General features: G+C 43.3%; 1 protein-coding gene and 1 pseudogene across 2 annotated transcripts in view; one reads left to right on the forward strand and one right to left on the reverse strand.

Annotated features, from left to right (window-relative positions):
• The window catches only part of PARP4 (poly(ADP-ribose) polymerase family member 4), a 76880-nt gene extending 50792 nt beyond the window's left edge, over positions 1 to 26088 (reverse strand). Inside the window, exons 1-12 of one of the 2 annotated variants that reach the window (XM_027557640.1) lie at positions 25989 to 26088; positions 20513 to 20645; positions 19117 to 19318; positions 16574 to 16643; positions 13044 to 13119; positions 12174 to 12287; positions 9947 to 10096; positions 9297 to 9434; positions 8305 to 8478; positions 5029 to 5189; positions 4070 to 4207; positions 1448 to 1543 (exon numbers count right to left, since the gene is read on the reverse strand). In XM_027557640.1, the coding sequence (XP_027413441.1) occupies positions 1448 to 1543; positions 4070 to 4207; positions 5029 to 5189; positions 8305 to 8478; positions 9297 to 9434; positions 9947 to 10096; positions 12174 to 12287; positions 13044 to 13119; positions 16574 to 16643; positions 19117 to 19318; positions 20513 to 20644 (1451 nt within the window). In that variant the 5' untranslated portion in view covers position 20645; positions 25989 to 26088. Of the gene's footprint in view, positions 1 to 1447; positions 1544 to 4069; positions 4208 to 5028; positions 5190 to 8304; positions 8479 to 9296; positions 9435 to 9946; positions 10097 to 12173; positions 12288 to 13043; positions 13120 to 16573; positions 16644 to 19116; positions 19319 to 20512; positions 20646 to 25988 lie in introns of those variants that run through there. The other variant, XM_027557641.1, reaches the window with a different exon arrangement.
• On the forward strand, positions 16753 to 18874 carry LOC113902067 (annotated as a pseudogene).
• Positions 26089 to 27409: the final 1321 nt, after the last annotated feature.

The raw sequence follows: 27409 nt of genomic DNA on the forward strand, positions 1-27409 counted from the left end.
TTAACATATAAAAGTGCTTACTTGGAAATACTTTGTACAGAGGAAAGCATTTATTCTATAAATATTCAGTCTCAATAATAAGACAGCTATCGTAGCTGCCACCAGCTCAGGAAAAAGAGCATCATTATTTTGTCTTTCTTTCTCGGAGTCAGCACATAGGCACATGCCCCTCGGTAATAATGTTATGTGGAGAGAGTCACTCTGTGATCTGGTTCTAAGGCTCATCCATTCGACACGTGCAGGTGGAGGGCACCTGGTTAACCCACCCACGCACACACACACATGGAAACGTTGGACCACACCAGCACAACACCACCCCACTGTCCAATCCCCACTTGTCTACGTATACCAGTATTTATTAGGGTGGTGATTCTCAGCCCAGATTGTGTGTTAAAGTCATACACGGAGCAGAGAAACTACCGGGAGCCCAATCTCAGCCCCCGAGACCCTGACTGAGCTGATCTGAGTGAACTCTGCACCAACACTGTCTGAAAGCTCGAGGGTGATTCCACGTGCAGCCAGGATGGGGTGTGCTGACTCCCAACCGCCGAGTCACATCAGCACAGCTGCTCTTCAGCTCCATGAAGATGATGGGACCCTTTTCCAGGAGGGGAGACTCACCAACACCTAAAGGTGTTGAAGTGTCTTTTGATACAACAGGTGTGAAATGGTCTCATTCTGGTTTGATTTGCACGTTCTTGATCACTAATCTTTTCAAGTGTGTCCATACATGTTTCCTCTTCATATCTTTTGCCCTTTGCTTACTGGGTATTCCTCCTCTCATTGATTTGGGGGGACTCCTTAAATTCCTGGATAATCATCCTCTGTCCTGGGCCTGAACCTGTCATTTTCTTAGTTTTGTGACCTGAATGCAAGTTACTTAAACTCCATAAACGTGTTTCATCTTCATAAAATGATTCCCAATACCACTGTGAGGTTATCAAACAACGTACTTGAAGCACTAAACCTGGTGCTTAGTAAGTTCAATATGCTGTGGCTGAAATGAAGACAGACTCAGATATTATTCCAGGCCCTGTCTGTGAGCGAGGTCATGTGCTGCAGAAGTCAGGACCGCTGGCTCTGGAGAAGACAAGGTTCTGTGTGGCTTTCGGCAAGTCACCCCCACTGTCCCACAGTGTTCTCATCTGTGATCGGGGTGGGAGTCACAAGGCCTGACCTCAGAGGTTTGCTGTGAGACTGAGTGAGTAAATACAGGTAAAAGCTCTTAGGATAGTAAAATCACTAAGATGATTTCAAATATAATTTTCCCAAATATCCACCATAAGACAGGCTTCTACAATATACTGAGAAAACTGGCTGTTTTAATTATCTGTTCTTGGTGAAAAATCCTCACCAAGCAAAGACAGGTGAAAACTTGCAGCAAGTATTGATCATGTCTCCTTGGTGACGGGTGTATATGATGTGATTAAAAAGATAAGGTACTGACCTGATTGAATCGCTGAAATATATCCCACTCCCAAGATTTCCAATGTCTGTTCTCTTCATGCCACGATCTTCAACTACTTTGGGTAAAAGCAACCCACTGGAAAAGAACATTATAGTGATTTACTAGAAAAAAGGAATCTTTCATTATAGCCTCACAATTCTGGCCAAGAAAGAAGCTATTTAAGCACTTCTGTAAAACAAGCCAGACACAGATAAACACTACAAGACTTACGTGGAATCTGAAAAAGTCAAACTCATAAACCTAGAGAGTACAGTTGTGGTTTCCAGGGGCTGGGGGTGGGGGAAGCTACAGGGGGTGGTGCTAGTAAAAAATCACGAACTTCCAGTTACAAGACGAAAACACTCTGGGGATGCAATGCCTACAGTGGTGACTGTTTGTGATGATACTGTACACCAGAAGTCTGCTAAGATAGTATTAGACCTTCTGTACTCACCACAAGAAAAAGAAAAGGTAAGCCTGAGAGGTGATGGATATGCTAATTAACGGATATGCTAATTAACTTGATCATGGAGATCTTTTCATAATAAATACGTATATTAAACCATCACGTTGTACAACTTTAAGAAGTCACATTGTACAACCTAAAGATATACAATTTTTATTTGTCAATCATAACTCAACAAACCTGGAAAAAATATACCAACTGAAAGTCAATAAATAAATAATTAGCATGAAGTGAAAAGAAAAATATATTTCAAGGTAACCTCAGAGTAGGAATTCCAGGTGCCATTGAAATGGACCCAGCCAAGACTGTTTCTCATCACCATCTGGACTGGTTGGCCAGCTAGCCATTGCCCACCCTCAGGCTGGGCCCATGAAGGGCTCACCAGAACAGCCATGAGGCCAAGGCTGACTGTGCTCCCATTGCAGATTCTTGCTTTCTAGAACTCTCTGCAATCAAACAAACTAGATTATCTCTGGGAAGGTGGTAGAAGAGAGACTCCTGCCTTTTATTACATCTGGTTTATGTTCCGTGTTATGAAATAGAATTAATTTTGTAAAATGGCTTTTGGGATGTACTTAAAATAATCTTTCTTACTCAAAGATTGTTTTTACTGCTTCATTTTAAATTTTCAAATCTTCAATCCACATGGAGTTTGTGTGAGGAATGAAGTAAGGATCCAACTTTATATTTTTTTCCAGACAGTTAACCATTTATATCCATATATGGTACTGAAGAAAATAAACTTTCCCATAGAGATAAAAGCTAACTTTATCATATATTAAATCCCCTATGTTTTTGCATTTATTTGTGGATTTTTATTTTGTTGCCTCATCTATTTCTCACCTCACTGTTTTACCCAGTAAAGCTTTATGTTTTTAACATCTGACTGGTTAATCCTCTCTGGTTATCCTTCTTTTTCAGAATTACCCTGGTAAATTCAAATTAAAAAAAAATATGGGCTATAGAATCAGCTTTTCTTTTCTTAAAAAAAAATCTTGTTAGTAGGTTTATTTACTTATTTATTTACGGCTGTGCTGGGTCTTCATTGCTGCTCGTGGGCTTTCTCTAGTTGCAGCGAGCATGGGCTTCTCTCTAGTCGTGGTGCACGGGCTTCTTACTGTGGTGGCTTCTCTTGTTGCAGAGCATGGGCTTTGGCGTGGACAGGTTTCAGTAGTTGCAGTTTCTGGGCTCTAGAGCACAGGCTCTATAGCTGTGGTGCATGGGGTTAGTGGCTCCGCACCATCTGGAATCCTTCCAGATCAGGGACTGAACCCGTGTCTCCTGTACTAGCAGGCAGATTCTTTACCACTGAACCACCAGGGAAGTCAATTGTTAGTATTGTTAGTATTCTTATTGTGATAGCACAAAATGCATAGGTCAATTCAAGGAAAACCTGTATCTTTCTAATCAGCTTGTCTTTGGGTTCTTCTGAAGCAGTTAAAGCTTTTTCCCGGTGGAGCCTGCATGTTTGTAAGTCTTTGGTAGGGGATTTAACTCTTGCCTGGAAAATCCCATGGATGGAGGAGCCTGGTAGGCTGCAGTCCATGGGGTTGCTAAGAGTCAGACATGACTGAGCGACTTCATTTTTACTTTTCACTTTCATGCATTGGAGAAGGAAATGGCAACCCACTCCAGTGTTCTTGCCTGGAGAATCCCAGGGACAGGGAGCCTGGTGGGCTGCTGTCTATCGGGTTGCACAGAGTCAGACACGACTGAAGTGACTTAGCAGCAGCAGCAGCAGGGGATTTAACTAAGATCTAGACTTACTATGCTTTCCCTTGCTCCTTGTGACTTCAGTTTCAACTCCAATATTAAGTGTTATTCAAAGCTAACAGAAATTAGAGCTATGTTTTGAATAGATAATTCGTGGCATCTGGGAGCTCTAATTTCTAGACTATCTTTGAGTTAGATACACAGAGAAGACTCAGGACATAGAGAATCCCCTTTCCTCAAGAAGCAATTCATTTCCATGCACTACACTTTAAAATATATAATAATTAACATATGACTTAAATTACACACTTAACTATAAAGTGTTCAGTTTTCTCTGCAATTCAATAAGCTGGCTGACTTCAATGGAATAGATCCACGTACTACAGCAAAAAAAGTCTAACTGTGAGCTGAAAGTCTGGAAAATAGAGATGGTGTGCTCTTACCGGGACAGGATTCCCATGAAGCTCTGCACAGGAGACCCATGCAGCAAGTGCCTGACATTGCCAAGGTGGCCCTGGAACTCTGTGGTTTCACTCACTCTGCCAACTCTAAATATCTGCAAGATGTCCACTGGACCCTTACTGTAGAATTAGAAGAGATTACATAATTGAAAGCACAATAAAAAATTGTTAGCAGCAGCAGAAAACCCAAAACCGCCCAAATGTCCATTATTAGAGAACTGATTCAATGAATCACAATGCAACATTTCTTGGAAATACTATGCAGCCATTAAAAAATACTCTCTTAAAAATAAGTAAGAATGTGAAACAAAACTTATAGTAAGATGTAAGTGTTATAAGTAGGCTATAAAACATCATACAAAATATCCCGTATTTTATCAAACATACACAGAATATACAAATTGAATATGTTCCTTCGTTCAACATTCATGCATTCATTTAACAAACATACTCTGTGCTAAGTACTCTACCAGCAACAGAAATAAGAAAACACGGTCTCAGCCTTGCCAAGCTGACACCCTGACGAGACAAGGTCAAGAAAGTAATAAACAGCTGACCTTCTGTGCTGCTTAGCAGTCCAGCCAGGTTCAGAGAGAGATCCAAAACATGTTTCTTCACCTTAAAATCTTAATTTGAGTGGATTTTCCCATGCAATACCCTTCAGCACTTAAACACTGCATTTGTGAACAAACAAAACATCTCAATTTTTAGAATTTAATTCTGTGCAACAGTAGGTGAACTTGGAATGGACTGCAACAGTGGGGAGTGTTTAAGCACAGAACACAGCTCTGAGCCCTATTATAGACACAGAAGTGAGTATCTGTCACCACATCGTGATTACTCTGCAGTGAGGATTAATTATCTAGGTGTGTGAAGATCTGCTGTACCAGAATCTGAAGCAAGTTAAAGAGTAGACCCTCACCTATCTCCTGTAATCCTACCTGTGATTATTCTGCAACACTTCTTCTCTTACTCTCAAAAATTCTTCAGTGTTCGGCTCAACATGCTCAATTTTGCATCTCAAAGCTCGGTATTTGGCAAGAGACGGTGGGTTGGGTTTGGCCAAATTAGTTTCACAGACATTAACCATGTCTCTTATTAGCTGTAAGCAGAAATGATTACAGTCATTTCTACTTCTGACACGTCGGAACGACCACATATCAAAATAATTTATATCATACTGCATTTCTCAAAAAGGTTGAATAAGCTTTTTTCACCACCAACAAACTCAGTATGAGCAAAGAAAGAAACCCAAATAAACTGCAAAAACCGCCAAATAGTCACAATTCATAACACAGATTAAGCTTCTTAACTTACAAAGGTCCTAAAAACCATGAATAAAAACATCAAGACCCAAGAAAGAGGCAAAGGACATGAATAGACAGTTCACAGAAGAAACACAAACATCCCTAAAACATCTGGAAAGGTGCTCAGACTCACTACACCGAAGCCGTTTCTAGTGCATACACATGGTGAAGTTTGACAAAGACACAGCTCATAAGATGACAAGAAAAGGAAACTGTCATTCATCGGCCGTGAGAGGGCAGCACAGAGAAACCCTGAGGGAAGCAGACAAAATCACCCATTACTGACGTGTTTATTCTTTCGGGCTGCACTTCTCCCTTGGGGACTGCCTCTCAGAGATGTCCCTGCGCAAGAACAAGACACCAGACACACAGAGCGTTTACTTCCTGTGGCGTCATTCACTGTGTCTGGCGGGGATGGGTGGAGGATGCCCACCCAGGGGCATGTCCCACCGTGGACCAGAATGAGGGTGGTCTCCACACTCAGAGTACATTATGTCACGTAAAGAAAACAGGTGTAGGACAGTGAAGAGGGTATATGACTTTTTACATAGAAAAAGGGGGAAGGACTAAGTATGCTTGTTCATTTTCACGTTTATTTGCATAAAGAAATGGTGCAAAGACAAACAGGAAACTAACAAGCATGGTTATGTGTTCGGGAAGAGGAGCTGGAATAGGGGTGGTGGGGACAGGGTGCAACATAGTACACCTTTTAAATATAATTTTGACTTCTGAATCATGGGGATGTGTGATCTACTGAAAATACAGAATCCAGGTTAACAGTATTTGGGTGGGCAGCACACACACCCTCTCAGTAGCAAAACCAGGAACTGAAGTTACACTCAGTGTTGAGGAAATCATGGAACTTTAAACATGGAGGTCCATTGTCAGCTCATTCACTAGCTCATCTCATTTGTTGGTTCCTCACATATTTTGGATTACAGACTCCTCTGGGAATCGGTGTGTGCATGCATGCTAAGTCGCTTCAATCATGTCCTTTACCACTAGCACCACTTGGGAATCTGTGGGAAGCTGTAATTTCCCTCAAACATGCAAAATTTAACATCCAAAAACTCCTCAAGTCTAGAGGTCATGGATCTCTGATTTTGTCCCAAATCCTTTATGCTCAGATGTGGCAACCCAGAGTCAGAGTGGGTGCTGCCTCACCCGGGACAGGGTGAGCCCTGTCTGCCTTCCTGCTGTTCTCTGTGAAAGAACAGCTCCTTCCCCCACTTCCGAGCAGTCTCAGTAATCCTATCCTCCTCAGCAGAAACTGGCTTAGCTATGCACACATGACTTGCTTCTGGCTAAAGAAATACCCAAGACATGGAAGCAACCCATGCCCACTGACAGATGAATGGATAAAGATGTAATACATATATACAATGGAATACTACTCAGTCATAAAAAAGAATGAAATAATGCCTAAAATAATGCCATTTGCAGCAATATGGATGGAACTAGAGATTATCACACTAAGTGAAGTAAGTCAGACAAAGACAAATATCCATGATGTCACTTGTATGTGGAATCAATATTGTTGTTGTTCAGTTGCTAAGTCATGTCCAATGCTTTGTGACTCCATAGACTCCTCTGTCCATGCCTGCAACATGCCAGGTTCCTCTGTCCATGAAATTTCTCCAGGCAAGAACAGTGGAGTGAGTAGCCATTCCCTTTTCCAGGGCTTCTTCCCGACCCAGGGATCAAATCCATGTCTCCTGCATTCAGGTAGATTCTTTACTGTCTGAGCCACCAGGGAAGCCAAATGAACTTATTTATGGAACATAAACAGACTCACAAACATAGAAAATAAACTTATAGTTACAAAAGGGGAGGGATAAATTAGGAGTCTGGGATTAACAGATACATACCCTTACATATAAAAGAAGTAAATATAAAGAAATAAAAAATCAAGGATTTACTGTAGCATAGGGAGCTATATCCAACATCTTACAGTACCTATCATAGAAAAGTACATGTGTGTATATATATATGTGTACATGTGTGTATATATATGTGTACAATATATATGTATATAGCTATGTGTGTATATAAAACCTAGCCACTTCGCTGTACACCTGAAACTAACACTATATTATAAATGAACTATACTTAATTTAAAAATAATAATAAAAAGAAAAATAAGAGGGTACTGGGGGCATCCTCCAAGAAACATAAGAAGAAACCATCCAGGAAGGATGCTGTGGGCTGATGGGAAGGGGAGTTGGCAGAGGGGGGAGCCATTCCTACAGGAAGCACAGAAGTGGGAAGAGACCAGGCCCCAGTGAGGTCGCAGCCTTGAGTGAACTGGACTAGTGGCCACCCCACAGCTGCACTACTCGTCCTACAGGGTGACAAGCCTCCTCATTGTTCAAGTCAGGAGCAGCTTTCTGTTTCTTCTAGGAAAGAATCCTACCTATCTCCTGATCCAGAAAGTCATTTCACAACATAGCAATTTTGAAAATTCTTTTTTTGTGTATGTGAGTGTGTGTGTGTGTGTGTGTGTGTGTGGCGGGGGGACTGTGCTAGGTCTTCCTCACAGGCTTCTCTAGATACAGTGTGTGGGCTTAATTGCCTGGGACCAGGTAGGATCTTAGTTCCAAGGCCAAGCATTGAACCCACATCCCCTGCATTGGAAGGCAGATGCTTAACCACTGGACCATCAGGAAGTCCCCAGCGTAACAATTCTAAACACTTGCTTCTGCACCATTCTTCCAACACAGGCTCCTTTGGGAGTGTGATTCAGGTAACTTCCATAAGGACCCCAATCACCCCCAAATGGCTCAACCGTTTGTTTTTGAGGAATCTCAAGAGCCAAATTTTGTGATCCAGTGTTATCTCAGTCAGATGTGAAAGACCCCTCTCCCCTGTCCCCACAAAGTGTAAACTGAACCCCAAGGTGCAGAGGCTTACCTGGCACAGGTCCTCCTTCTTAGCTAGCAGGCTCAGGCTGACCTTCTCGGCCACAGCAGCTCTGTGAGGGATTAATCTGTAGAACTCGGTCAGCATCATTTGCAGTTGCTCCTGTGTTTCTCCATTTCTCATTGCTTCCTTTACCAGGAGGAGAATTCCCTCTGCCTTGCTCACCTTTAAATAGAAGATGACACATGATTATGAAAATTTAACTTGATAATCTAGAAAAAGTAAAGTAACTTGTATAAAAATACCTAAGATGGTTCTTAGATACATGACTATTAGCTTTCGACTGGACACATACAAAGCAAGCTTGATGCTGTTGAAAATGCATCTCATTTCCAAACTGGGCTGGGCTTAACTAGAGGAGGGAACCAGAGTCCTCAGTGTCAGCGTGTCTGCATCCACGTTCGAGTCCACAGAGAGGAGTTCTCACTAGGGGACTTCCTTCCACACGAGACATTTAGAAAGACGTCTGGATCAGGCTCAGGGATGAAGCCCACCAGAACACCTTTTTCATCACACAAGTGCCTTTGGACTTGATCCCATTACTCTCTCCACGAGTTATTTCAATGTGCTGGTGCAGCCACACATGCTCTACCCCTGGGAACACCTTCTTCACCTGCTCCTTCAACTGTACACAGTCAAGAAGAGCTTCCTGATGGCTGCAGGTGCACCTGCCCTTCCCCACACGGTCGAAGGCTCAAGACGGTCACTCTGAAGTGGACCAGGGTCTGTACCTCTCCCTGAGGATCTGCAGCGCCCATGTCCCAGGCCTGCCCTGCTCTGCTCCCGAGGCTGATGCTGCAGATGGGACTCTAGTTTCCTCGGAAGTCCACTTCCCAGCAGCGCCCCTCGTGCCCCTCTCTCCATCGAGAGAAGGAAGAGCAGCAGCACAGCGGGAGCCTGGTTCAGATGAGGCACAGGCCTCTAAGCCACAAGCAGAAGGCAGGCTTGCCTGGCAGAACCTGCTTCCAGGACACGGCACTCACGTCATTCAGGCTCATCATGCCCACAGGTCTCAGCAGTGTGTCCTCCAGGCGGCCGAGGGCTTCTGCCCAGAGCATCTCCACCAAGCCGCTCACCTCGGGGCTCAGGGCATTCGAGTTTATTACCTCCTCCAAAAGCAACTGCAACCACAGAGAAACAGAGAAACATCCACAAAGAGTTCATGAGTGTGCTCCTTTAAACCTGAGATAAGCAGAGGTGTGAGAGGAAACAGCCCATGTCATCCCAGGAGAGGGTGACTGTTAACCCCGGGCCCCTCCCAACTTGCCCTTGCTCCTTGTCCTCCTCTCTTGACCCTCTTCTCTTTTACCCCCATGCTGTTTTCCCTCCTGCCTTTTTATTCACTCTGCAATTCTTTAGGCCTGCTGTGGCATTAAAGATCAAGTGGCATTAAGGGTTTGAGGACCCTGACTCCTGGGCCTGGCTCCCAGTAAAATCTCTGGGAAGCTAGGAGGTCTGTGGCTCATCCTGGGACTCACTCCCCACTCGACTTTGAGCCTCTCTGTGGGCCCCTCTTCCCTTCTTTTAACTCCTATTCTCATCTCCTGCCAGCTTTTTATTTGTCATGAAGAAAACATTTCTGTTAAATCTATTTAATCAGTAATACAGAAGAATATGTAGAAATCAAGCTTACTGCTTGCAGTTTTTCAGATGCTAACTGGGTTGCTTCAGGTGTAAAATGTTCTCTCAGTAGAAAGCCTTGTTTCTTCAGTTCCTCAATATAATTCTCATAGTATTCACTTGCGTCTGCAGAGGTTTTCTTCACAGAGGACTGCCTTCTGGTCTGTAAGTTAGAGCACGCAGCACAGTGTCAGGACATGAGCACATGGAAGCCTATTAGCACATCGACCTTTGCTGAACACCTACTGGGTGCTGTGGTGGGGGTGGGGGTGGGGAACAGGGTCACAGATACGGCGCCTCCGCTAGTTTCCTGCTGTAACAGAGCTGAGAAACTAGTATTTCAAGGAATGACTTCACGTTTTCAATTCTTGACAAAACAGCCTAAAATCTGCAAGTTGGGGGGAAAGTTTGAGAGGCACGGCAGGTGGGAAAGAAGCACTGGACTCACGGAAGAGCCTCAGGACATGTGTTCAGAGCCCAGAATCTGACCTTACACACCATCCTACCCCGCTTTGAAGTCTGGCTTCTAGCCTTCCAGAAATAAGAAAAACCGGGCGAGGCGAGGAAAGAAAAATACCTCAGAGATGAGGCATCGTTGGAGACAGGCACAGCCTAAACGAAAGGACTGCCCTAGCCAAGGAGACAGGAAGGGGTGCTGGCAGGTCACGCAGACAAAGGCAGAGGCAAACACCGTGATCATTCCTGCCGTCCTGATGGGGTGTCTGTCCCCCCCAAATCCTGCCCCATCCCAACCTCAGCGAACATGGAGGGCTTGCCCAGTGGGCTGTGGAGACCCTGCGGGCTGTGCATGGGGGTTGGATCGCATGGGGCCAATAACCCTGCCCCACTGGCCGCAGGACACACACCACGTCCATGTCACTCCATTCAAGCAGGGAAAGTTAAAAAAAAAAAAAAATGAACAAGGGCCAAGATTCAATAAAATCAATTTTTGCAAAAAAAACAAAATAAAAAAAAAGGTAAAATTTAACCTAATTTTGGAAGATTTCTGCCACAATGGATTAACAAAGGACAAGGGCCAGAGAAGCTCTGTCTCTTTCATCAGGGAGGGTTATGCCCGTTGAGGGAACAGACTCACCCAGGAGCAGAAGGGCCAGGCTGGAGGAGGGAGGCTGGGAAGGCAGAAGCAGCTCTGACACATTCTACCTGGTTTTCAACTTGATTTTTACTTACTTTTCACCCACATACCTAAATTCTCCACAAAACATGGTCTACATTTCTGGGTAAAAGGTTAACAAAGTCTTTCTCTTTCTTGGACACACTTGACCTTGGGTTAATCTTTTATGTCCTCATGGAATCTTGATAGGTGTGGGATACCAGCTGTAATATTTGGCAGAACTGCTTGGGTAATGGAGTTCCACACCAGGACTGGAGGTCAGCAGTGTACACCGACAGATAGCCAGCCTCAGCCCTGGGCCCAGGACTGTGTAACTGTCTCCCTGCTGGGCGTCAGGAACCCGGGGGCATCACCAGCAGTCTGGGCCCTGAGATGTCTCCTTCCTGGACGACAGCTGACCCCCACTGTGGGGAATGGGTGAGGTAGGCGCGTCCTGAGCCTGAGAGAACCACTGTGTGGTCACTCGAAGGGGAGCCTGTGAGCCTCCGGTCAGTTAGCATCTCACAGAAGACTCTGACAGGGCTGCAGGCTTTACTTGGAACTTCAGGTGTAGGCTCTGGGTTGTTTTTTTTCCCTACCTGTCTTAGGTCAGAACCCTGCCCTTGACCTGACACTGACCTCGAGAAGGTCATGGGCATGGACAGCCCCACTTGCTGTCCCTGAGCCCAGGCACTTCACACATTTCAGTAGCAGCTGAGTCACGGCGGGGGCAGGACCATGATTTGCTGTCCCTCCCAATTTCCAAGGGTGGGTGTGTTGTCTTTTTACCTCACACTAGGAGTGGCCTCTAGGCGACTCCCTGGTACAGAGCAGGTGTTTAATGAAGTGAGTGAAGGGATCCAGTGCCAAGGTACAAACATTAGCAAAGTTTCTGTAAGTAACTCAGAGCAGGAGCAGGAACCTGCACCCCAGGGAATGTTCTCCTGGCTCCCAGCCTGCACTCCTCACCTCCATATCCCAAAAGAGCACCTCTCCACTTTTCAAAATGGTACTAGCTAAAAAGAGAGACGCTATCAGATTGGCTGGTTCAATTTACCAGTTTTTACCAAATTCGCTATCAACAAGGTGGACAATAAAAACGTAGGTGTCACCACGAAGCCCTTACCTGGGTGCCAGTGGCCAGGAGGAAGTGTGTGCATATCAGAAAGCCACGGTCCCCAGGGCCCTGGAGGCACTGCAGCTCCACCACCGCGGTCTCCTTACCTCCCTCTGTCACAACCTGGAAAACATGTTGCTCTTTCATAAACTGCATTCACTAAATAACAAACTACACATGCCATTTAAAAATGTTGATTATAAACCTGATACAAATTATATCATTTGCAGATATAATTTAGAAAGTAAATAGAAAATAAAAGTCATCTGGAGTCCTACTACAGATATATAATCACTATTAATATTTTTTTATATTTCCTTCTGGGATTTTTGTTATAAATATACTTGTATATGTTTAAACCATCCCACTTTTCACATTTTCTTAATCACAGAGAAAATGTTATTTTCAAGTTATATTTTATTAAAATATCTTAAAAATACAAATGGAGCATCATTTTAAATGCTACTGTTATTTTGCATTTATATGATGTCAGAGGAAAAGTTTTTTGTTTTTCTTTTTAATGAAAAATAATGGAAATTCAACATAGTGTAAATACTTGGTGTGAAATCTACTCTTTTAAAATACAAGAAACTGTTAACAGAGAGGAATATCTTCATTTTTTAATGTCATATTAAGTTTTTGTGCTATTTATATTTTTACTATATTTTATTATAAGCATGCATTTCTTTTATAATAAAAACACTAAAATTAAACATTTTAAATGTGAAGTTTTTTTACTACTAAAAATCAATTCATATATTAAGGAGTATTTATTCAGGAGATGCATAATTTTTCAAAAACGGGAAGATTATCAAACAGGAAAAATAATCAGAAGACTTCAAACAGCTTTGTTCCCTCAACTAGAAATTAGACTCTTACTTTTTCCAAGATGTTATATTTTGCAACTTCAAAATCTTGAGGAAAATGAGGAATTTCAACACCCTCTGCATAAAACCTGAAATTTGTATAATACAATATTAACATTAAAATGAAGCTTTAGACTAAACAGACTTTTCGTAAAATTTTTCTTGTAGCTCTCCTAATTCCATACAAAATATAAGTTCTTAACACCTCCTTAGATATTCTAAAGATGGCAACAAGGTCCTGTGGAGAGAATGGATTGATCCCTTCTGTACACAATTCTAGAGCTCTGAGTGCTGTGAGTCTACAACAGGGTGTGGGGGGGTGACATGTGTCACGGAGATGGGGGCAGGGGGACCTGTGTTCACCCTGGGCTCTGGCCCTTGGAAGCCGGTCACTCCAGAGGGACCCATACCTCTCCAGACTACACTCAAGTCCTCTTTACAATAATTAGCTAATTAACAAACTAATTAATTAAGGGTATCAGATTTCCTATAATCTGTATTTTTATTTTTGATATTCGTTCTCTCTTGTAACATGAAGATTAACAATAAAGTGGGATCAACTGTGATGTTTAAATGACAGTGCAGCTGAGGGTATGTACACTTTAAGAGTCCATATAGAACTTTAGACTCATATATGTCATTGGGGAAGGTTGTGTTATTTCTATCTCTATTTATTTAAAATATCGGTTCAGTTCAGCTGCTCAGTCATGTTTGACTCTTTGTGACCCCATAGACTGCAGCACGGCAGGCTTCCCTTTCCATCACCAAATCCTAGAGCCTGCTCAAACTCATGTCCATTGAGTTGGTGATGCCATCCAACCATCTTATCCCCTGTTGTCTCCTCTTCCTGCCTTCAATCCTTCCCAGTATCAGGGTCTTTTAAAGTATCAGGTAGAGACTAATGAATGGTCTTTACTCTGAACGCTGTTCAGGAAGGTAACAGAAAGAGCAGACTGCCCAAATCTCATCTCCAGTGGTTTTTCTTTTTTAAAATCAACCTAATAATTACATTTAGTCTCATATAATACTGATAAAAATAATTATCACTATAGTAAGTGAATAAGTAAAAACTTAATAGTTAGATAAGCAAGATAAATTAAAATACTATAAAAATACTGATGTACTAATAGCATTTTAATACTGAGGTTTACAAAACATTTTACAAACTATGTAAAGTCTTAAAGATCAAACTCAAGACCTATATATAGAAAACTATAAAACACTGTGAAAGAAATCAAAGAGGACACTAATAGATGGAGAAATATACCATGTTCATGGATTGGAAGAATCAATATAGTGAAAATGAGTATACTACCCAAAGCAATTTATAGATTCAATGCAATCCCTATCAAGCTACCAACGGTATTCTTCACAGAGCTAGAACAAATAATTTCACAATTTGTATGGAAATACAAAAAACCTCGATTAGCCAAAGCTATCTTGAGAAAGAAGAATGGAACTAGAGGAATCAACCTACCTGACTTCAGGCTCTACTACAAAGCCACAGTCATCAAGACAGTATGGTACTGGCACAAAGACAGAAATATAGATCAATGAAACAAAATAGAAAGCCCAGAGATAAATCCACGCACATATGGACACCTTATCTTTGACAAAGGAGGCAAGAATATACAATGGATTAAAGACAATCTCTTTAACAAGTGGTGCTGGGAAAACTGGTCAACCACTTGTAGAAGAATGAAACTAGAACACTTTCTAACACCATACACAAAAATAAACTCAAAATGGATTAAAGATTTAAACGTAAGACCAGAAACTACAAAACTCCTAGAGGAGAACATAGGCAAAACACTCTCCGACATACATCACAGCAGGATCCTCTATGACCCACCTCCCAGAATATTGGAAATAAAAGCAAAAATAAACAAATGGGACCTAATTAAACTTAAAAGCTTCTGCACAACAAAGGAAACTATTAGCAAGGTGAAAAGACAGCCTTCAGAATGGGAGAAAATAATAGCAAATGAAGCAACTGACAAACAACTAATCTCAAAAATATACAAGCAACCCCTGCAGCTCAATTCCAGAAAAATAAATGACCCAATCAAAAAATGGGCCAAAGAACTAAATAGACATTTCTCCAAAGAAGACATACAGATGGCTAACAAACACATGAAAAGATGCTCAACATCACTCATTATCAGAGAAATGCAAATCAAAACCACTATGAGGTACCATTTCACCCAGTCAGAATGGCTGCGATCCAAAAGTCCACAAGCAATAAATGCTGGAGAGGATGTGGAGAAAAGGGAACCCTCTTACATTGTTGGTGGGAATGCAAACTAGTACAGCCACTATGGAGAACAGTGTGGAGATTCCTTAAAAAACTGGAAATAGAACTGCCTTATGATCCAGCAATCCCACTGCTGGGCATACACACTGAGGAAACCAGAAGGGAAAGAGACACGTGTACCCCAATGTTCATCACAGCACTGTTTATAACAGCCAGGACATGGAAGCAACCTAGATGTCCATCAGCAGATGAATGGATAAGAAAGCTGTGGTACATTTACACAATGGAGTATTACTCAGCCATTAAAAAGAATTCATTTGAATCAGTTCTAATGAGATGGATGAAACTGGAGCCTATTATACAGAGTGAAGAAAGCCAGAAAGAAAAACACCAATACAGTATACTAACGCATATATGTGGAATTTAGAAAGATGGTAACAATAACCCTGTATACGAGACAGCAAAAGAGACACTGATGTATAGAACAGCCTTATGGACTCTGTGGGAGAGGGAGAGGGTGGGAAGATTTGGGAGAATGGCATTGAAACATGTATACTATCATGTATGAAGCGAGTTGCCAGTCCAGGTTTGATGCATGATACTGGATGCTTGGGGCTGGTGCACTGGGACGACCCAGAAAGATGGTATGGGGAGGGAGGAGGGAGGAGGGTTCAGGATGGGGAACACATGTATACCTGTGGCGGATTCATTTTGATATTTGGCAAAACCAATACAATATTGTAAAGTTTAAAAATAAAATAAAATTTTAAAAAAAATGCAGGAAAAATTTAAATAAAATTATTTGAATTCACTAAGAAATATCCAAAAGCATAAACAAACACAGGAAAACTACAAGCAAAATAAATAAATAAATAAATAAATAAAATTGTCTCTGAATGTTACTGTCATGATCTTGTAAATAGAAAATCATAGAGTGCACCAAGAATTGTTAGAACTAGTCAGCAAAGTCAGTAAAGTTGCATTATACAAAATTAATACACAAAAATTGAGGTATAAATGACATACAACTTCATATTAATCTTCAGGTATACAATATAATAATGTCAGAAATGTCTCAATATGATATTCTTTTACTATTTTACTGTCTGAGAGTTTGTGTTTCTATTTATTTTATTTTTTTTTATTTCTCTGGATATACTGTGACTTTGTTTTTAGCAGTACTTTGTTGTGTTTATTAGGTAATGTCCCTTTTTATTTTTGAACAATGTGACTTAGTATGAAGTTGATAAAATAAAAAAAAAAGACTTAAAAAAAAAAAAGTAGATTACTTAGTGAGTTCAACAGTGTTCTCCTTCTCTGTGGAACTGTCCAGGAATGAAGAATCATTCATTTCCATTTCTAGAATTAAAACAAACAAAGCATGTTTACTACCCAAATATACATTAAAATTAGTTAACAATAAATCTTGCTATGCTGTTATGTTTTCTTAGGTGTCCTTAAATTAGCTATGGGCTTCCCTTATGGCTCAGATGGTAAAGAATCTGACTGCAATGTCGGAGACTTGGGTTTGATCCCTAGCTTGGGAAGATCCCCTGGAGAAGGGAACAGCTACCCACTCCAGTATTCTGGCCTGGAGAATTCCACGGACTGTATAGTCCATGGGGTTGCAAAGAGTCAGATACGACTGAGTGACTTTCACTTTCACTTTAAATTAGCTATGGGCTTCCCAGGTGGCGTTAGTGGTGAAGAACCTGCCTGCCAATGCAGGAGACATAAAAGACTTGTAATCTAGACTGTACTTTGTGAGGCTCACTTGGTTCTCCAGTCCTGGGTCTGGGGGCGCTAGCACCGTCCACACAGCTCCAGTCTGCAGGCCCGACATGTGCTGCTGTGGGCGTGGACCAGCCCTGCCCCATCTCCCCTTCTCTGAGGTCTCACTACCTACTGCAGCAGAAGGTTAACACCGAGGGCAGCACTACCCTGAAGAACAATAGGTGTTTTTTTTCCAATGTGCTAAGGAACTTGGTGTCTAAATTACTGGGGTCAAATTTCATGTTTCAAGGGCCTGCAAAGACTCTCAAGTAAACACCCACGCTCTATCAGATGCCCAGTGTGGGACGTGGCTGCAGAACTCAGCCTCACAATGAACACGCTAGACGTTGTGGATGGGGGAGGGGGACGGTCACAGGAACTAAACTTCAGCTGAAAGAGGTTCATATGTTGCCAGCCCAGTGCTGGATGTTCCAATTTCCAGAAGGATCTAGCATTAAGACAACTTCAGGACCTAGAAGATACTAGGTGTCTTCCGCCTTTACATTTGCTATTAACATCATTGAAAAGAAAGCTATTGAAAGTGATAACATTTTTCTCTGGAATAGAAAATACCAGAAGTGATGAGCCAGACTTTGTGTATTATCCGAATGATGGGGTTTATGGTTCTTTTGCAAGTAAACTGTCTAAGGACTTAAATACCATCCCGAAGATTCACAAGAAATACAAGGATGAAGTTTACAAGCAGGCTGTGGGGTCCATCCTGTGATGAGCTTGATCAAACTGTGGAAAACTCTCTTATTGAATATTGGAGGCTGGCTTTTCTCTGATAGCATGGAAGCAGATTCTTTCCACAAACCATCTGCTTTGAACGCTTTTTCAGAGCCAGCCGTTTATCACAGGATGTCATTCAGTGACTGGCAAGAGGGGAGGATGCTGCAATCACTTCGGACACAATGATGAAAGCTCTTCTCTGTGCCTTCACCCACTCAGCCAAGCCTCCAAGACAGCTTCTCCACTGATGCTTCAACAGGCGTCAGCACTTTTTTAGAAAGATCTGAAGTAGCAGGTGAAGTTAGTCTACATTCCAGTGTGGAACCATGTGAACAGTTTTATTCTGTTAATTCTCTTGCAAACAAAAACCATTAGTATTAGGTGTTTGGGACCAGATCAAACCAGCTTTCATCTATAATTCACTGTGGGTAATTGGGAGATTTAGGTAATGTGTTCAGATTTAAACCTGACGCTTTGCCCTACCTTATATGCATTTAAAATTAAATATGCAACAAAATGGAGGATGTGGTGGTGATGGAAGCCTACTCACTGGATTCCCCATTAAACAATTTACATACAAGTAGTACAAGTTTTCATATTAAGGATTCACATTAAAAAGTTTTGCAAAGTCAACATCTTTCACTAAGATGTATCAAATGTCAATGGAAGACCAGTCCTGACTTCAGCAGATATGTTCAGTGTATATATAATGTGTAAATTTATGCTTTGAACAATAGTTTAATAAATGTAAAATTGCCTCATAGTATTTTTTGTATTTAACCTAATGTAGCCTTTGTATGACAATGAAATTTTGAATAGATTCAAAAAAATTACACATCAAGCTTTCTGAGATTATCAGTGTTTTTGTAGTCATTTTGAATCTGAGTGTACCAGACAGAATATTGAGAAATCTATTTCTATTGCTAAAGCAGTATTTTGCCCTTCACTAGTTTGCTGACCCTTTTCTGGGATGATAAGAAGCCTGCTTAGTTTCATAGTATTTGGACAATCTTTTGTCAATAATATCTTTGATATACCAAAATGTTTACTGTAGAAACTCTAATACATTAAGTGTATGTGCTCAGTCGCTAAGTTGTGTATGACTCTTTGTGACCCCATGGACTATAGCCTACCAGGCTTCTCTGTCCATAGGATTTTCCAGGCAAGAATACTGGAGTGGGTTGCCATTTCCTTCTCCAGGGGCTCTTCCTGACCCAGGGATCAAACCCACATCTCCTGCATTGCCAGGTGGGTTCTTTACCACTATCAACAGCTGGGAAGCCCCAAGGAAGCCCAAAACATTAGGCACTTGACATGAAATACTTACTAGGGCTGCTCCATTCTTCACTGGAAGCTGATGTGATGTCCAGTGACTCACTGGGACCATAAATCTTTGTATCCAGCAGTCTTCTTTCTTTGATAGATTCCCATACAAAATCTGGGTTTGCAATAAGAATATGGTTCTTCTGAATAGACTTCAGCTGATACTGGCTCAGAACATCAGCATTGTCTAAGATTACATGTGTGCACTGAGAAAAAACAAGTAATTATGCATTAGTAAAGACAAAAATAAATTATTTGTACCTGTTTTTCACCCCATTGGTACTAATATTTCTCAGATTTCTAAAACTTTTATGAATGACAATCTCTAGTTACATAAAAGTTTTTAAAAATCAACAGAGTATGGATATGGGTGTACCATAATTGATTAACCAACTAACCACCTCATCATAAAAAGTAAAACTTGAAGTCCAGTTATTAGACCCCAGGCCTGAAATGCAGGGCCTGCCCCCTAAGCTGCGCTTCCCTCTGGGTCACTGGGGGGGGGGGCCGACTCCCATCCTGGACCATCCTGGACCACAGCCCACAGGGAGCCTGCTTGTTCTATGAGGTACGTTCTATTCCAGCCAGGAGGTACTGGGTGATTCTCTGGCATTTAATACTTTGCCTGTGAATGTCAGAAATGAAATGTCCCAATTTGCCACCAGTTAGGCAGAATCACACAACTTAACCTACCTCACCATCTCTGTGGATAGATGAATAATTCCTGCCTATTCTCAGTCCATTTTCTGGGTAGAGAATGCCAACAGGGTCTCTAATTTTAGAAACTTTGCAATCTTTTTGGACATTATTTTTCAATATATATAAACATCTGAAATGTGCACACCAGGTACTATAACAAAGGAAGTAGTTCGATACGTGACAGTGAGGAATGATCTCTCAAATTGTGAAGTGGAAAAGTAAGTGCAGAATGTGTTTTCTGCGTTTGGGCTGAAACAGAGCTGTGTGCTTGTGTGCACTCATATGTCCTCGTGTGTGCTATCTATGCAGAGAGCAGCTCCAGAATCGGGAACCACGGTGGGAAATAAGTTAACTTATTATTGTTTTACTTTTTAGATATTCTACAACGTACAGATATTCATATTTATTCAAAAATAAATGGATAAAATTATAAATCAACAAATTAAAAGAAATAATGAATGCCTTTGAACCGCTCATTCTACTCTTAAGGAAGTAACTAAAGAAATGTATGAGGATGGGACAAGAAAACATCCAGCACACCACTGTCCACAACAGTGAAAACTGGAAACAACTGCACACTTTCTCCTGCCTTTTCTGGCTTTCTCCTGCTGCCGATTTCCTCTGCTTGCCCTTCTAACCATGACTTGCCCTCAGGTAATGCACAATGTTTATCATACAGTTGTCATAAAATTTGAAAATACCTGAGCATTTAATAAAAAGGAAAAATTTCCACCATTTTCCTTAATATCAGTTTGTAGTTTTCTCTTCTGTTGACGAGTTAAGTGCTTGGCTTTCAAACAGAAGGTACAGTTTGCGAAGATTCCCACAGTCATCCTGTAGGAAAAAAAGTTTCAAGTCTGAGTTCTTAAGGATTCTCTTTCCAGTGAATATAATTGACACTGAATTTAGAATTGTTCTGCAGGAAAACTGTGGGGCAGTTGGATGTTATTTTTTTTTAAAAGATATTGCAATCATGTTATAATCACAAAATCTCAACATTATCCAAATTTGTAAACTGTATGTTGGTTTCTAATTTTTGTGGCTAATACTGTAACACCCCCAAATCCTTGTGCATAGACTCATGATACTCATCTTCATGAAAATGTAGCAGATATCGGTTATAAATGGGTGTGTTTTAAGACTATGAAAGTGAAAGTCACCCAGTTGTGTCCAACTCTTTGCGACCCCATGGATTCTATAGTCCATGAAATTCTCCAGGCCAGAATACTGGAATGGGTAGCCTTTCCCTTCTCCAGGGGATCTTCCCAACCCAGGGATCAAACCCAGGTCTCCCGCATTGCGGGCGGATTCTTTACCAGCTGAGCCACAAGGGAAGCCCCAAAATACTCGAGTGGGTAGCCTATCCCTTCTCCAGCGGGTATTCCCGACCCAGGAATTGAACCGGGGTCTCCTGCATTGCAGGCAGATTCTTTACCAACTGAGCTATGAGGGAAGCCCATTTTAAGACCATAGAAGCATTTATTTCTAAATTAAAAATTAAGATTATGTGACAGTGAAGCCATGAATTTTTACATATAATTCTTCTCTAAACTCAAAGAGGCTCATTAGTTACACAAGTTTCTGTAAAACCACTCTGGGGGAAAAATTTTGAACCATTAATATTAAAAATACTGTTATTTTTAGACATAACATAGAAAAAAAGAATTACTTCTAAGAAAAATAAGCATATTTTTAACTGAAAGAACTTTTATGTATTTAACTAATGAGTGGTGAGATATTGGGTTTAATAGACAGTAGCTATTTGTCAAGCTTTGAACCTGGAGTCTTCTCTGACAGCTTGTCCACAGTGAGCTGGTACTTTCCAGAAGGCTGCGGGTCCCACTGGGTTGAAAATGGTCAGTGAGCAGGTGACCTCTCAGGATGGCCTCCTTTGCTGCACCTGCCCTTGATCACTGGGTACCCCTGGCTGGAGTCCCACCCTAGGCCCTCTGCTGGGTCGTAGTGCCCACGGGAGACCCACAATGCACCTGTGTGCCAACGACCCCCAGTTTAGCACAGAAGGTCTATTGTGTCTCAGCGTGGGCCCCTGACATGTCCAGTCTCCTCCTGGCCAGCCCCCACTGGGCTGTGGTTCTAGGTCAAGGCCCCACCTGCCACGGGCACCTGCCATAGGCAACTGTTCTCCTCAGCTCTGGAGCCAGGCTCCCTCCCACCCCTACAGCCCTCCCTACTCCCCTACCAGCCACCTACCTCCCCCAACCCCTGGCAGTGGAACCTGTTTCCCTACCTCCGCTCCCCTGCGCCTCTCATTCCTTCACCACACTGAAGCATGAATAACCATTTTCTTATTTTGAAAATTATGCTTCAAATCAAATTCAATTTCCCTGTCAGGGTTCAAGACATGGCCTCCCCGCAGCCTCATCCTGGCCCAGGTGGCTTTTCTTCAGGTTGGCAAACCCTCAGGGCCTTCACACAGCTGTTCCTCTCCCCGGGACCCACCCACTGCCGCCACTCACACTGTTGTATCCCACCCAGGACCTAGTGGTGTCTGCCCAACAATCAACAAACTAAGGCTTCACATTTCTTGTTTCTTATATGGTCTAAGATCCAGTTAAACGGAAGTGCCTGGATTTAACTTTGCCTTTCTGCGGCATTAATGTTTACTAACTCCTTAACTTCACAGGTGTTGACTGTCTTTCACATGCAGATAGATTGATAATTAGCACTGTGCATAGACAAGAATGCTGATAGACACTGTGAAAGATATGGGACTATGCTATTCAGGTTCATCCACTTTGCTCTCAGTCTCCAACACTCAGAATGCTGTGTTGGCCGGGAATCGAACCTGCTTGGAAGGCAGCTACACTCACCCCTATACCACCACTCACCACTATACCAACTCTGCACACGTGTATGTAGCACACATGTATTAAAGAAAAAGCACCTGTGATCCCTCCATCCAGAAACAACCCCAACTGTTAATACGGCAATATTTCTTTTTGGTATTATTTTACCCATATCATTACTATTTTGTACAGTATTCTTATAAAATGTTATTTATTCATATTGTTTATTTAAGTTTATGGACAGTTTCTCTAACTTTTCATGAGAATTTTCCTATGGCACTAAATGTTCTTTTAAAGAATTTGTAGTGGGGCATAAGTTTTCTGTTATTTAACTCCTACCCTGTCATCAGGTATTTGGTTATCTAAAATTGTTCATTATATATTTTGAAGAAAGTGTTAGTATATACATTTTTTTTCCTGTGTGGTAAAGTATACATGGGCTTTCCTGGTGGCTCAGCAGTAAAGAATCCACCTGCAATGCAGGAGACGTGGGTTTGATTCCTGGGTCAGGAAGATCCTCTGGAGAAGGAAATGGCAATCTATTCCAGTATTCTTGCCTGGAAAATTCCACGGACAGAGGAGCCTGGCTGGCTACAGCCCATGGGGTTGCAAAAGAGTTGGACATAACTAGCAACTAAACAACAACAAAGTATACGTAACATAAAATTTACTATTTCAATCATTTTTAAAGGAAATCAACCTTGAATATTCACTGGAAGGATTGGTGCTGAAGCTGATGCTCCAATACTTTGGCCAACTGATGCAAAGAGCAGACTTATTGGAAAAGACCCTTAATGCTGAGGAAGATTGAAGACAGGAGGAGAAGGGAACGAGGATGAGATCGTTGGATGTCATCACCGACTCAATGAATGTGAGTTTGAGCAAACTCTGGGAGATGGAAAGGACAGGGAAGCAGTTAATGGGGCTGCAAAGAGTCATGTCTGACTGAATGACTGAACAACAATAATTATTTTTAAGCATACAGCTCAGTAGCATTAAGTATATTCACATTGTGAAACCAGAATATAAAGATTTTAAACATATTAATAAATCTCTGTCCATGGAATTCTCCAGGCAAGAATACTGGAGACTGTTGCCGTTTCCTTCTTCAGGGGATCTTCCCTACCCAGGGTTTGAACCCGGGTCTCCTGCATTGCAGGCAGATTGTTTACCGTCAGAGCCGCCAGGGGAGGAAATGCCAGCTGAAAAGATGCCAGACTGGGTGGCTGTGAGCCTCCTCTGGTCCAGCAGAGGCTGCATGGGCAGGAGAGAGACTAACACTAAGTTTTGTGAAACTTCAAGTCTGGCCTTGACTCCTGTCTTCCTGCAGGTTCTGTCTGGAGTCTCCCTCAAACACCTGCCTCTTCTGTGAGCAGCTTCCTGACAGACACACACCATCTGTCAATATCTTCTTCTCATACGTTCTCTACATGAAGTCAATCTCACATCTTCAATGGAGACTGCTCTGTCGTATGTGAGCTCTGGGTGTCTTCCACCCATCAGGCCCAGTTCAGCTTCAGGTCCGAAGAAACTCTAGCATTCCCCTCACAAATCCTGTCTCTATCCAGAAACCATGGATGCATCTGGGAGCAAGAGGCTCACTGCCACCCAATCTGGCATCTTTACAGCTGGCATTTCCTTCCCTGATGGCTCTGATAGTAAACAATCTGCCTGCAGTGCAGGAGACCTGGGTTCAAACCCTGGTTTGAAGATCCTCTGAAGAAGGGAACAGCAACAGTCTCCAGTATTCTTGCCTGGAGAATTTCATGGGCAGAGGAGCATGGCAGGCTACAGACCACGGTATCGCAAAGAGTTGGACAGGACTGAGGGACTAACGCTTTCCCTTCACTTCAAGAGCCCACAGCAGTGGCTTTAATCACACATCTCTCTGTAATCATGGGATGGCCTGCACTCTTAAGATTATCAGTGTCTCCAGGATGGCAAGCCTATGTGAACAGCTGGTCCTTGGTCATCTTTATATCCTTGGAATCTAGACATCTTTTGGCACACAGTAGGCATTCAACAGGAGAAGGCAATGGCAACCCACTCCAGTACTCTTGTCTGGAAAATCCCATGGATGGAAGAGCCTGGTAGGCTGCAGTCCATGGGGTCGCGAAGAGTCGGACACGACTAAACGACTTCATTTACACTTTTCACTTTCATGCATTGGAGAAGGAAATGGCAACCCACTCCAGTGTTCTTGCCTGGAGAATCCCAGGGACGGGGGAGCCTGGTGGGCTGCCGTCTGTGGGGTCACACAGAGTCGGACACAACTGAAGCGACTTAGCAGCAGCAGCAACAGCAGCAGGCATTCAACAAACGCTTGCTAACTATAAACTCTTCGAAGCATGATTAAAGCCTGCTGTGTGCTGTGCTTAGTCGCTCAGTCCTGTCATACTTTTTGTGGCCTCATGGACTGTAGCCTGCCAGGCTCCTCTGTCCATGCGGATTCTTCAGGCAAGAATACTGGAGTGGGTTGCCACGCCCTCCTCCAGGGGAATCTTCCTGACCCAAGGATTGAACCTGGGTCCCCTGCATTGCAGGCGGATTCTTTACTGTCTGAGCCACCAGGGAAGCCGGAACTTATGGACTGCAGCGTACCAGGCTCCTCCATCCACGGAGTTTTCCAGGCAAGAGTACTGGAGTGGGGTGCCATTGCCTTCTCCCGGAATTTAAGCCTAGGAGTATTTAAAAAAAAAAAAAAACAACAACCCAAAACCCTTCTGACAAAACCTGCATTTCTGGGCTTAAATGTCATTAATTCCGCACATCTCTAATGGGACTGTTAAAACCCCTGCAATGGCAAAGCCCACACGCTGCGGCACTGCGTCCGCCCCAGAATACACTTCACGGCTCCACACAGGGCAGCAGCATGTTCTAAGGAGCTGAGACTGCACCCACGTCCGTGCGCTTTGCCGAGGCATCAGCTACTCATTTCCGGGCTTTCCACTTTGGACTCGCAGGTATCTTCCGTGTTTCCGTCCCGGGCTCCCTGTCACTCGCCACGTCGGGCTACAGTCCCTGATTAGTCACCAAAATGCAGTATTAGGCAAGTTTCTTTCTCTGGAACCTAACTTTCAGAAGAAAGCCTATTTAGCACATTGGAAACAAGAAAAAACTATCCAAAAAAAAAAAAAAAAACCACCCAAGAAAAAACTAAGTTCTATCTCCATCTGCTCGCTTTTGCGAGCTGGGGACACCCCGAGGCACCCGGCAGCGGGGGCGTCTCCCAGCTTGTGGCGGCAGCTGCCGCCGCGGCGAGGGGGCCAGCCCTTCCCGGACGATCGGCGCGGTCCCCTTCTCGGCCTCACCCCCGGACCTTCAGCTGACTTCCCCGCCCGACCGGTCGGCCGCAGCGGCGCCCACGCACCTGCCTGAGGCTCCGGCCCACTCAGGCGCTGGCGGCCTTGAGTTCTCGCCTTCCGACTCCCGGGACTTCAGGACTCGGGACTCCCGTGTCCGGGCACTTCCGGGTTTCGGGCGCGCCCCCCGCTCCGGGTTCTGGGGTTCCGGCGCCGCCCTGCACTGGCCGCGGCGCGCACGGCGGAGCCGTATAGCGCCGCGGATGGCGACAGGACTGTGCGCGGTCTTCCAGCGTCAGGACCCGGATTCATCTTTCAGGCGGGATTTGGGCTATGAGGAGAACTCCAAACTTCGTAGTTTGGGGAAAGCGGTGGTGGTGCTGCCTGAGGAAGGAGGGCAGTTTTCCGGAGTGGGAAAGGAACAATTTCGAGAGGATTTGAGATTGGGGAAACATGAGGCTAATTTTAGTGCAGGATTCTCAGAGTTTGTAGTTCTTGGTAGTGTTACTGAGTAATTAGAAATATGTATTTTCCTTGGTAGCTCAGATGGTAAAGAATCAGACTACCAATTGTGGAGACCCGGGTTCGATACCTGGGTCGGGAAGACCCCCTGGAGGTGGAGGCATGGCAACCCACTCCAGTTATTCTTGTTTGGAGAATCCCATGGACAGAGGAGCCTGGAGGGCTGCCGTCCAGGGGGGAGGGTGTGTGTGTGTGTGGCGAGGCGGGGCGGGGCGTGGGGAGCGCCGGGGTGTCGCACAGAGTCAAACAGGATTTATGGGCTAAACAAGGCGACAACAATCTGCCATTCCAGAGAGGAGGGGCTGGCCACTCAGTGAGTAGAGGGCCGATCAGTTCAGTCACTCAGTCGTGTCCGACTCTGCGACCACATGGACTGCAGCACGCCAGGCTTCCCTGTCCATCACCAACTTCCGAAGTTTACCCAAATTCATGTCCATGGCGTCGGTAATGCCATCTAACCATCCTATCCTCTGTCGTCCATTTCTCCTCCTGCCTTCGATCTTTCCCAGAATCAGGGTCTTTTCCAATGAGTCAGATCTCCGCATCAGGTGGCCAAAGTATTGAAGTTTCAGCTTCAGCATCAGTCCTTCCAGTGAATATTCAGAACTGATTTCCTTTAGGATGGACTGGTTGGATCTCCTTGCAGTCCAGGGGATTCTCAAGCGTCTTCTCCAACACCACAGTTCAAAAGCATCAATTCTTCGGCACTCAGCTTTCTTTATAGTCCAACTCTCACATTCATACATGACTACTGGAAAAACCATAGCTTTGACTAGACAGACCTAATGGGAAATTAATTCTCCAAATAGTGAATAAAATGGGAACAAAAAAGATGTAGAAAGAACATGGATATGAATCCTGACTTTACTACTTAATTCCCAGGGGATTATGGACAAGCTACCTTACAGCAGCGGTCCCCAACAGTTTTGGCACCAGGGACCAGTTTCATGGAAGATGACCATGGGGA

This window comes from Bos indicus x Bos taurus, chromosome 12 (genome assembly GCF_003369695.1).
Source record: "Bos indicus x Bos taurus breed Angus x Brahman F1 hybrid chromosome 12, Bos_hybrid_MaternalHap_v2.0, whole genome shotgun sequence".
NCBI lineage: Eukaryota > Metazoa > Chordata > Mammalia > Artiodactyla > Bovidae > Bos > Bos indicus x Bos taurus.